At 37.1% G+C, this 12941-nt stretch overlaps 1 protein-coding gene across 2 annotated transcripts in view; it reads right to left on the bottom strand.

Annotated features, from left to right (window-relative positions):
• The window catches only part of UXS1 (UDP-glucuronate decarboxylase 1), a 59061-nt gene that overhangs the window by 941 nt on the left and 45179 nt on the right, over window positions 1-12941 (bottom strand). For both annotated transcript variants that reach the window (XM_032226533.1, XM_032226532.1), the window contains exons 8-14: window positions 12104-12163; window positions 10215-10336; window positions 6895-7014; window positions 5599-5642; window positions 2789-2849; window positions 1982-2039; window positions 235-338 (exon numbers count right to left, since the gene is read on the bottom strand). In XM_032226533.1, the coding sequence (XP_032082424.1) occupies window positions 235-338; window positions 1982-2039; window positions 2789-2849; window positions 5599-5642; window positions 6895-7014; window positions 10215-10336; window positions 12104-12163 (569 nt within the window). The remainder of the gene's footprint in view (window positions 1-234; window positions 339-1981; window positions 2040-2788; window positions 2850-5598; window positions 5643-6894; window positions 7015-10214; window positions 10337-12103; window positions 12164-12941) is intronic.

Below are 12941 nucleotides of genomic sequence, written 5' to 3' on the forward strand. Positions count from 1 at the left end.
TTTACATACTTTGTTTCAGTACTTTTGTTAAAATGACTGGCTTTTGGAGTTTCTTCTGAGTTTAATTAACTTGTTTTATATAAAAGATCAAGGAACATTTTTTAAAAATGTCTCTTTCTCCTACTCCCAAAAGGAAGCACACCACAGAATAAATTGCAACACTTTGCCTTAAATGGTATGAAATAAATAATATTACTTTTTGAAACTGAAATACCATTGATAAACATTACGTACCACAGGTTCCCAACCAAGCAATAATTTGGCTTTCTTGATATCTGGCTTCCTTTTTTGAGGATCATCTTGAGCTTCCGACAGAAATTGGATTTCACTTCCACTGCCTGTAAACACATTTTATAATTAGACATATTGTTGACTGACTGCTGTTACAATTTCAATGTCTGAAAAGAGAAAATTTCCTTCTGCAAGGCATTTCATATCAAAAGTTCCATAATAACACAGGTACTCCTTGACTTGCAACTGTAAGTCAGCCTGGCAATCATAGTTCTAAGTCATGATGTTCGTAACGTGAGTCATCATGTGACTGATCAAGTTGTTAAGTGAAACCATTGTTTGCTGTGGGCCTGTTTTTGCCAGAAACCAGAAGTAAACACCAGTTTCCAACAAAACTGTCCTAAATAATGGTCACGTGACTGCAGGGTGTGGCAAATAGCTGTAAATGCTCGCCAGTTGCCAAACACCCAAAATGTGGTTGTGTAACTGTGGAGGTGTCAAGGGCCAGGGAAATCAGGAGATTCAGGCATTTCAAATAAGTATAAAGATTTACTGCAAGCTTAAGCTCTCTACAAGAATTCGATCAATCAGTGGTCAAGCGAAATGTGCGGGAGATAAGAAAGCCATTCATGGTGGACTTGACTTAGATCTCTTGTGAGTGCACAGCAGGGGTAGGTTCCTGCTAGTTCTAACCTCTTCTATAGAAGAGGTTCCACATATCTACCGTGCCGTTTAGAACCGGTTCCAGCTTCCTCCCCTGCCCGTCCGCACCACGCTTGTCCCGCTTGCCACTCACTGATTGGCTGGCTCACCAATCGCCCCGCCCACCTCAAAGAGTACTATCTAAACCTTAGTCTTAAAACTATCAAGTTTGAACATCCCTGTGTTTTTTTTTACTAAAGGGTTAGGGGTGCAAGGGTCTTGTAACTTGACAGCTTTAAGACTTGCACACTTCAATGCCAGAGTTCCTGAGCCAACATGACTGGAGGAGGAATTCTGGGAGTTGAAGTCCACAAGTCTTAAAGCTGTCAAGTTTGAACACCCCTGGGGTTTTTTTTCTAAAGGGTTAGGGGTGCAAGGGTCTTGTAACTTGACAGCTTTAAGACTTGCCTGCTTCAAATGCCAGAGTTTCTGAGCCAACATTTTGGTTGCTAAGCAAAAGTGATGTTAAGTGAGTTTCACCACATTTTACAAGTTGGCCACGCCCACCCAGTCACATGACTGCCAAGCCACTACCACTCAGTCACATGGCTGGCAAGCCACTCCCATCCAGTCACATGGCCAGCAAGCCACTCCCACAAAGCAGGCCACACCTAAAGAAGAGGGTCTAAAAAAATTTGAAACCCACCACTGGTGCGCAGAGAGTCATTTGTCCACTCTGTTGGCTCAGCCTGGTCACCTCCTACAGGATGCTTACATTAGAACTTTGAAACTGGATTGTAAATGCCTTTTGGGGGCTGTGTCATAATTTTGAAGAGTTGCTAATCATAAGTCAGAAGCTTTACAATGCATTGTTCACATACAGGGTACACATGGATCACAGAAGTTTTAATATTTATAGGCCTTTTATAGGCAATTTGTTTCCTTTTTTAAGTTAATTATTATTATATCTTCATTGGGTTTTCTAGTTAATTAAAATTATTTGAATGCATTTATTTATTAAATTGATTACCTTCCATGTAACAATCAATAGGAGACACATATCACCAAGCATTATATTTTCTTTACAAAGTCATTTAAATGTACTTACCCACAAGCTTTTTAATTAACTGGGCAAATTCTAGAATAGAATGTTCCTCTGGATTCCCCTAGAGATAAAACAAGTATTATTAAAATAATGTTTACATTACAATAGTCAAGGTCATTATTTAAGTATAATAAGTAGGAGGAAAATACAGGTTTTGATCTTCCATAAAGATTTATTTCCTGAATAGTCAGCTAACAAATTGCAAATTATATTCCTAATTGCGGAATTCTCTGTTCCCAAAAGGAATCTACCACAGAAATTCCTAAAGGAAAAGAATGATCCAAAGACTGAAATCCTTGTTCTAGCAGAAATTTCTATTGTTTTCATACCACTCCTGAGAGCCAACCTAAGGAAATGCATTTTACATCTCAGACCATACTACGTTCAGTAGAAATCTTTACTATCAGGATGGTTTTAGTTACTTTCTGATATAGCAACAATATATTATGAGGCAAGAATATAATTACAAAAGCAGCCCACTGCATGCAGAAACTTATTTAAAACAATGGATTTATAAAAAGGGGTCTGCAAAGGCCTTATTTGCAGATATAATAGAACTCACTGCATTTAAGGTAGAAAAATTGCACCATGGTCATATGGCGTTCCCGTTTCTAATAACAATGAGAACCAGGAGGAGGTACTGGTGATGGTGATGGGCCTATTGCAATTTTCAGATCAGGAAAATACCAAAGGCTACATCCCAGCCCTGATTGATTCCATGCACTCTGAATTTGGAGGTGCTATTTTATTTCCATGCTATTTTGCTCAATTTCCCATTAAGGTTTATAACAACAAGAGTGTTTTGTTTACCAAGTTAACAGGACTGCTAACGTTGCTATTCATTAAGGCCACGAGCCCATTCACAAGGTCACTGGAAAAAAAAAAGGTAAGACAACATGAGCTGAGAGTTATTTCCTGATTTATTTATGGTCTGGCCTTGCAAAGTGCTGATGCTAAGGAAAAATATTCTCTTGGGGGACGTTTTACTGTAAGCAGTGGCGTGGGACAGTGGCAGCGGTCAAGGGGGCCAAGACTGACAAAGTCCCATCCCTTTTATACATGCAGTGCCATATGAACTTTACCTTTGGAATGAAACAGGAAGCTTCTGCTGAAAGCCATGAACAGAAGCTAAAGCAAGTGAACCACAGCAACTTACACTGAATATACATAAAAGGACAGAGCAAAACATTTCCGCCTAAACAATTTCCACAAAAGACACAATGTGCCAATTGAGACAATGGGATGAATGAGTTATTAGGGTGTCAGGTTTAGGTGCAGAACATAATAAAAGCTTTAAAAACAGGGTGGGGAACTTTTATTAGACTGAAAACTAGAGTTGGTTTTGAGTGGAACATCATGGCCCACATTTTGATCACCAATGTGGCCAATTCAAGAGATAAATACATTATATAGATTTAAAATTGCCCTTCTTTTGGCCTTCTTTTGGCCTTAAGTATGTTAATTATTATTACACAATGACATTTACTAACAACTTTTGGCAAGGTTCAGCATATGTAGCCATGCTTTAAAGAGAGCAGAAAGGTAGTTTACTCAAGTAAATTGATAGCTTATTAGGCAGTCTAGGAACAAACATGTATATTCAGTTACCTCTCATTGTAAGTCTGCTATTTACTGCCTGAGTGAAATAAAATTTAATGTGACTCTTGCACTGTAGTCTTCACAGGTGTTCATGGGCACCAGGAATTCAAGATGGCGGCCACAACTATGCAATCAAGACCTGCCCAGCCATGATGCAGGCAAGCAGGGGGAAGGGCACTGACTACATGATTTTTGTCACCTTGTTGATTATTTTGACCCTCTTCTTCAGAACATTTCTGCTTGTCATACTTAACTTTGGCATTAAAAGCATAATGAACATTGATAGGCAAATTCACCTGGGATAGCTATGGGATAAGGAAAGGAATTTAGGATCCTTAGTCCCTTTAAGACATGGGGAAGGGGAATTCCTCTTTTTATAATTAAGCTATGTGATCCCGCCCCCCAACAAAATTCAATAAATGTATATGCATAGGCATAAATGAATTTGGAACAGCAAAAGTAGTGACAGAATTTTTAATATTAGCACAAATATTGTGCTTATTCTAGGTTAGGGTTAAGCCACCATTATTGTGGCTAATACTGAAAAAACGCTCTTCCTACAAAGAAAACTGCATATCCACATATTCAGCAGAAGATGGCAGTAATGGTTTAAGGAAAAAACAGGAAACCCAGAGGCTTCTAACTCTTCTTTTGCCTCTTAAGAGTCAGTGGTGTGTGTGTGTGTGTGTGTGTGTGTGTGTTTATAATTATTATTAAGCAATTTATATTGACTATTTCCCATTCTGTAAAAATTAAGACAAATAGCGGGTGTGGGTATAAATAGACATTGTATCCCTGTTAGGTTGGGCTGAATTAAATGTACCCAAGGCGCTGCTAGAAAAACATTCCACTCCAATTTATCCACTGGGTGGATAAATTTCCCACACTCTTGCTCCAAACAAATACCTGAATGGCTGGCCAAACACCAAGCCTCTGCTTGGGCAAAGATTCAACCAGCAAATATACATAACTGGAACTGATGCAGACTTATTCACTCTTTAGACAGATGGCTCATTTGCTCCTTTCTAACTTTTTAATCTAAAACAATCATTATTTCTTCGCAACAATTATTAAAAGTAGCACCTTGCAATGACAGAATAAGCGCAGGATGTACAGTATGACAGTTATTTTCAGCAGCAATCTTTTCTTTTAAAATTATTAAAGATTATATTAAATAGATAGAACAAATACAAAAATCTAAAGCATCTAAAAAGTGTAAATCTTATTTTTAAAAAAGAAAAGAAAATATATGTGGAATAAACTACCCCTTTCGTCCCCAACAAGTAGATTGAACATTTATAACTCATTGCTGTCTCTTAAAATAGCTGTACCAGGACTGAACTGATGCTGTTGGTGCTCAGAAATATTTAGTCAGTGGTTTGGTGGATAGAAAACAGTGTAATTTTATGACTTTTTATAAAATTAAAATGTTATTACGGTAAGTTCCTAAGTAGGAGCTTTTAAAAGCTGAATTTTCTAGAATTATAAATTTGGGATTTTTCCAGGGAAGATGTTAAGCCACCCAACGGTATTCTTAGTGTGCAACATTGTTAGATGAGTCAGAATTATCATTCTTCACATCTGCAACCCAAACTGTACAAAGAGATGTTTACTTAATCGTATGCTAGATTGAGGTTCAATTTGTTAGCGGTAATGAAAAGTTCTAGAAAACAAACACTGATCTAATTTGCCAATTTGAAATTTTTCTTGACTTTGAGATGAACACACCAACATTTAGAATTGGTAGTTATTACTGCCTTATTTTTCTTTTAGTTTTGAGGCCGTTAGCTAGAAGAAATTATAATGCTCTCTCCATACAAATTCCTACAAATAGTTTTTTAAAAGTGCTATCAGATAAAGGGCTACATGAATGAAGCTACTCAGGAAAAGTGCTGAAAAGTTATACAGCAAAACTATGGCATGTGGAAAACTCTTTCCCACAAACTCTTCTTGAAATGATTAACATTGGCTAGCTAAAGGCCATAATAAGATTGAGTTGAATTCAACATAAAAATGCATACCTGACATACTGGAATGCTCTGGTTTGAGTGCCAGGCCCATATACCTGGAAGAATTAAAAATGACATAAATATGCGTAGCAAAGATACCACTTTGCAGTGACATACAAGTACCATCCATGTATCCTTATTTGTTTATCCTGATTTATCAAATGATTATTTGAAGTTAGATGGAGAATAATCTTATTATAGACCTCTTAAGTACACATCAATTTTTCACTAGGTTCATGGAGTGCCAACAACGAGCTTCCTATCCAAGACACAAACCAACAGAACTATTTCATATTGATCTATGTGTTCATTTTCATGATTGTTTGTTCATGTCTAGCAATTCTTACCAAATAAAAAATACATTATTTTCAACATTGCATTTTTTGGAAGAATTTGGGGTTTTTTTTTAAAAAAAAAGATTCCATAATAGAACATGCCCCAAATAATTATCAATTTGCTTTACAAATGAGAAAGAAAAAATGTTCTTAAGTTGGCAAAAATACAACTAAGTCACCCATGCTGAGCTTTTCTAACAATGTATAAAGAATTTAAATCTTTTTAGCGCAAGTTGAGAGAATGCCTACTAAGTGTCTTAGCAACAATCTTTCCAGTAAGCAGATTACAAGCATTCTGCTAGTATATGGTTGTTTTTCAGAAAACAAAATATTGCAATTTTGAAAAGGCTGAATCTCAGGAGATTCCATTGTTCCTCCAAAGGATTTCAATACATCCTTGCCTGAAAATCCTTTACTTTTATATTGCAAAACTTCTCTGCCATTCTAAGATAAAAGCATTACTTTATTGTAAATATTTAAATTGTTAAAACTCAGCAGTAGCTTTTTGTTATTTTAAAAGGAGCTATTTCAAAGTATTGCTTGAATCACGCCAAATGGAATTAAGAAGAAGTTTGCACGAGTGTGTGTGTGTGTATGTGTGTGTGTGTGTCATTTCTAGAACTCTAGCATTAGATGATAAACGAATATCATGAATATCTGCTATAAGTAAACCACACAATATACAGTGCTATGTTAGCAAATATCAATTCAGGAACAGTTTTCAATAGAAACAGTTCGCCTGGTTGAAGACTTCACTTTATTTCTTACCAATGAATCTTTCATGTAGTAGAAACAATTTCTATAACCTTAGGTACCTGAATATTAAATGGCACTTTTGAGTACAACAGAATGTGCTTATGTGATTAAGTACTAGATGATGCATTAGAATGTTTCAATTTTTAGTTTAAGATTCTTTACTAAAATATTGATTCTGTGAGATTTCACCAAATGGCAGACTTTTATGAATACATACAGTTAAGGGTTCTCCTTGAAGAGCTTGCAAGATAAAGTTACTAACAACTCTGCCATCATTCATGTGCATCCGGGGACCAAATGTATTGAAGATTCGGGCAACTCTTACTTCAACACCTTCCTGAAAGGACAAGAAAAATAGCATCTTGTAAAAATTCTATTGAAAATTTTCCTTTTTGTATTATTCCAGAACAAGACATACCCACAAACACATACAATTGTAATGATTTCCCATGGTGTACTTCAGCTATAGAGCTAGTGGTGCAGTGGCCTAGAGGTGAAGCTCTTGTCTCACAATCAGAAAGCTATGAGTTTGATCTTAGGTAGCGGCAGATATTTCTCTCTCTCAGCACAATGTGAAATTATCTGCTGTGAACTCTGCATTGGTGACAGGAAGCGTATCCAGCCAGTAAACACTCAGCTCCATTCAGTTGTCCCAACTCCAGGGATATGTTCCAATTTAGGGATAATGGGGTCATTAAAAGACAAAAAAAACCAAAAAGCTCAACTATAGATCTATTACCCGCCAACACAGTATCTTTCAAATATCTGCTACAACAATCCCATCATCCCAGCCAGCCTCTAAAATGGGTTAGCAATTATAGAGTTGGAGCCCAGCATATTAGGACTGCACAAGCTGGGGAAGACCGGTTTGTAGCATTGTTGTTGAAAGAACTCTTTCTCAGTGATTTCTCTTTGGAAGGATAATATAATGATCTGTCGGGAGTATTACTGATTAAACTAAATCAATTTTTGTTAGGCTTTTGGGGACACAAAGCACTTCAAACTAGTAAACAAAACAGACACTCTTGAGGATGCCCTGAATGTTTATAGATCTTGACAACATCAGGAAATGTTGCCAAACATGTTTCAATTATTTATCTTTATAATATTTCTAGAAGAAATGCCAGAAAGTATTAGAATTTACACTGCCTCTTACAATATTTGTCTAGTCACTCTGCTCTTTTAGTAGCTTAGCAACTGTAGACTAGAAAATGAAATTCACCGCATAAGATGAAACATAAATAATTGTTTAACTAGTTCATTCTTACTTCTGAACAACCTTGTTCTTATCCAAAGAAAAAAAAATCTACTAAATGAAGTACACTGAAAACATCAATAAAGCTAATAGCAATAGCACTTAAACTTATATACTGCTTCATAGTGCTTTTACAGCCTGCTCTAAGCAGTTTACAGAGTCAGCATATGGCCCCCAACAATCTGGGTTCTCATTTTACCCACCTTGGAAGGATGGAGGACTGAGTCAACCTTGAGCCGATGAGATTTGAACTGCTGAACTGCAGCTAGCAGTCAGCAGAAGTAGCCTGCAGCGCTGTACTCTAACCATTGCGCCACTTTGGCTCTTCAATGATAAAGCTAAAGCTAATGTTGCTGGAGAAGGCCCTGGATCTTTAGGAAAACCAAAGGCAATCTAAAAAAGAAGCCCAGAGGAGGCTAAATGTTTAGATGCTGGCCAGTTTGGTGGTTAAGATCCCAGACTAAAAACCAGGAGACTGCAAGTTCTAGTCCCTCCTTATGAATGAAAACCTTCTTGGTGACCATGAGCCAGTCACATGCTCTCAGTACAATCCACCTCACTGGGCTACTATTATGGGGAAAATAGGAGGAGGAAGAAGTATTAGGTATTTTCACCGCCTTGAGTAATTTTTAAAAAAATAGTTTTTATTGAACATTTTCAAGTTTAAAAACCACAAGAGAAAATACAAAAACAAATACAAAACAGATAAAAACGCCAACAACATAACCATATAATATAATTTTACAGGTTCCCATATTAGCCTGTATATTCTGATTTTGTAGTTTACTATTCAATTATTGCCTTTTCCTAGTTTTTAACAATTCTAATAATAATGTAATAATTATATTATAATATAGTAGTATAGTGCATGTAATCAACATTTTCATATATACATTTTTCTTCATAGTATAATCCATAGTTTTTAACACTTTTATTTCTCGCTTTGGCTTCTATTCTCTAGCCACTTGTACAGTCTACTCCAAGTTTTATAATAGTCCGACTCTTCTCTTTCTTTTAAATCCATGGTTGCCTTGAGTTATTTATAAACATAATAAAGGAGGGATAAAAATGAAATAAAAAAATAACAAACACCGGTTTACAAGAACTCAAGAAACAGTTACTGAGAGAATAGTGTGCATCAGCCCACAAACAGTTGACTGTGGCTGAATAAGCAAACAAGAAACAAACAAAAACAAACAAATGAACAGAAAACCATTGATGAAAACTAGATTTTTATATCAATGTACTGTATATGTAATAAAAGGTAGCATAAATAGAAAGACCAAAGGCTGCCTTCAGCCCCCAAAGATATTTACTTATACCACACCTGAGAGATTTTGCATTTCTCTGCAAGTGCCTTAGTATTACACCCATTTCTCAAATTCTGGACTACAGGTAATCCTCGACTTACAACAGTTTGTTAAGTGACCTTTCAAAGTTACAATGGCACTGAGAAAAGAGACTTATGTCCACTTTTCTAACTTATGACCATTGGAACATCCCCATGGTCATGTGATTTACATTTGGACACTTGACAACTGGTTCATATTTAACGTAATAACTGCAGTGGTTCACTTTACAAATGTAGCAAGAAAACTCATAAAATAGGCCAAAATCACTTAACAATTTCTCACTTAGCAACATAAATTTTATGTTAAATTGCGGTCAGAAATTGAAGACTACCTGTATAATGTTATGATTAAGAGTCAGTTTGCATAGTGGCAGTGATGGGTTGCAAATCCCATTCCAACCGGTACGGTTGGAACGGGGCCAGCGGCGTCCTCATGGACGCGTGCAGTGACCCGTGCAGCATGCACATGCGTATTAGCGCTTCTGCGATGCTCCGTGATGCTCCAGCTACTCCGTGGAGCGTCAAGCAGCCGTTGTACACGCCATGCGCCTGCGCAAAAACACAGAAGTCTTTAAACAACGTTACGGAGTGCGGGCAGGCAGGCCCTCCAGAGTACCGCACCGGAACGGTATCCGGTGCTCCGGGCTGGCTCTGGTACGCCCGTACCGGGATGTACAGCCTGCAATCCACCACTGCATAGTAGTTAGGGCAGCAGAGGCTGGGAGGCTATGAATTTTAGTCCCACCAAAACACAAAGACAATTGGGCAACCTTGGGAAGAAGGAAGAAGGCAATGGCAACCATTTCAGGAAAAAAACACTGCCAAGAAAACTGCAGGGCTAGTCTTGTTTGCCACCAGGAATCAACACTGACTTGAAAGCACTCTCTCTCACATATAAATGTTATTACTGTGTAAACCTTGCCCTCAATACCTGCTTCATATAGGCATAGCACATGGTTTCCGCAACTCTCTTTCCTTCATCATAACATGCTCTAGGTCCTATAGGATTCACATGACCCCAGTAATCTTCATTTTGTGGGTGAACTTCAGGATCTTGAAAGAAAGAAAATAGAAGGGGGGAAAGCTTTCAGTTATCCAATAACAAGTATTAATATTAATTACTTTTGACAGGACATATTTTTCTAACTTTAACCTAAGGAAGTGTGGAAAGTTTAGTGTCCCAGGCTTAGGGGACACTAACAATTCCATGTAGGAATTGATCACATAGCCAGAGGAGGGGAAAAAAGGCTATTCTATGGAATCATGGACAGGAGAGCTCAGCAAAATACTATGTGAATGTTTTTCCTGTCTTGAAAACTTCTTTTTCTTATCTTTCTGGAACCATCTGTTCAATTTCCTTGAGATACAGGACCATTTTAGTGCAATTCTGGGGACTTAATTTGTTTGTAAATGATCCCAGTCAATTGAGGTGTGTGTTTGTGTGTGTTTATGTTCTATTCACACAGGCCAATATGCTGATTGTATAGTTCAAACATAGCCAGTTTAAAAACTGCCATTGAGCACCAGATCAGGGTTTTGATTTTTTTTAAAAGGAGAGAAAATTGCCTTAATTTATATAAAATAGACAGAGCTATGTCTAAAACAGTCCATATTTCTTTCCATTCCTTTACTTTTTCTGGGTACTACTAAAAACTAGTGGAATTCTTACTTCTGAGCCACAGGATCATCTGATACAAAATTAATTTATTTACAGCAGAGTTTTTTTAATTGATTTGATAATTACAGAGTTCTGCTAAAGTGCTTTATTGCAGTTACTCAATTCAGAAAGGATAAAAGAACACACCCATCAATACAAAGGGTCCTTTAGTTAACTGCAACGTTACAAGAACAAATGATACATACCATTAGTATGTTTTAAAAATATTTTTATTGTTCTTCTATTGCAGCATTTTTTATTGTTATATTGGTGTTTCTATATTGTTTTTAATGGCTTCTGAGCTCCCCATTATACATTTGAGATGTGATCTATATAAATTGAATGACTGAATAAAAAAGTAGATATCCCTCATATTCTGTTCACAAATTGTTCAATAGTCACATCACAGATATATCTTAAACTGTAGATTTTAAATCTCTGAATATCTGAATTAATTTCAGTTTCCATCAACATAAATTCCCAAAGAAATCAACCTCCATCAGTCAGAGTGAAGGTTTGACTGTTTGGCATGGCTTAGCAAATGAATCTTGCCTTTTATCATTGGATTACAATTCTTATAGGCCTCCATTCAGATGGCCATTGGTCAGGGAATATGGGAACTGTAATATGTAATATGAACATCTTGATGGCATTAGGATCAGAGATAGGTTTCACATAACATTATCACCGGCTCGCCGGACATCGAAAATGTGAGCGTGCGCCTTTCATGCGTGCTCTTTGCTCAAGCATGCAGCTTGCACGCAGGTTAGAAAATGTGGCTAAATAGGACAGCATAGCACTGGGGCAGGTGGGCGGACCCGGTCGCCTGAACTGGTTTGAACCGGCTGAATGCCACCACTGATTAGGATGCCAATTCAGAACAAAACAATATGCCAAACTGAATGCCTTATGCCTTAGCCATGAAAGCCAGCTGGATAACTTGGGCCAGTCACATTCCCTCAAGCCAAGCCAATCCAATCCACCCCACAGGATTGTTCTTATGGGGAAAATAGGAGGAGGAAGGTGTTTGGAATATATTTGCTGACAGGATACAAACAAACAAATTGCTGATACTTTAAAATGGAAGATAAGTGAGGTGGAGAAAACAATGTAATCAATAAAGCCTTTATGAAGTGGGACTTCCCATATCAGTCACTTCTTACCTCCATACACTTCAGAAGTGGATGCAAGGAGAAGACGGGCTCCAACACGTTTTGCTAAACCTTAACAAAAAGAGGACATATTGTTTAAAAGGAACAGACATATCTTTATCTTACTTCAACCAACCCTGAAGTAAAATACTACACATCAGCACTTCTTTCAGGACAGAACAAATGCTGACTTGTGATCCAAGAAGTATTTAACTATGCCAAGAAAATCTGTACCAGTTTTAAGAGTTTTTGGAAGAGCATGTAGCCAGGTAATAATGTATATTACTTCTTTGCTGTTATGGTTCATTATAATATTAGCCCAGGAAGTTAAAAATGATTTATTATCTGGAATTTATTGTTATTTGCAGCAGATGTCACAGATCCTTCTGCCCCTTTACTTCTAGCCTCTCTGAAAGGATCACAAACCAAAATGTAATAACATGAATGTGAGAGTGAGTGAGTGATCTAGGGTGAAAATGAAACGTTTATTCTCATCCTGCCATTAAAAATCAAGAATAATTAAGGTTGAAGACTACAAAACAAAGAATATAAGAATCCAATTCATTATAATGAATGCCTTTAAACATATGTGTGTGTATGCAGGTGAATAATCCAAGTATAATTACTTAATACAGTTGTTTTCAAACTTGCTCACTTGACGATGGGTGGACTTCAACTTCCAGAATTCCCCAGCCATCAAAGCAAAGCTGGCTAGTAGTTGAAGTCCACTCACCTTCAAGTGACCAAGGTTGAGAAACACTGACTTAACACGTAACAGAGCAAACAACATTTTAAGACAGGGAACATCAACTTTGAGCCTGGAGGTACCAAAGCATTCCCTACAAAAATA

The sequence above is a fragment of the Thamnophis elegans genome, chromosome 11 (assembly GCF_009769535.1).
Source record: "Thamnophis elegans isolate rThaEle1 chromosome 11, rThaEle1.pri, whole genome shotgun sequence".
Taxonomy (NCBI): domain Eukaryota; kingdom Metazoa; phylum Chordata; class Lepidosauria; order Squamata; family Colubridae; genus Thamnophis; species Thamnophis elegans.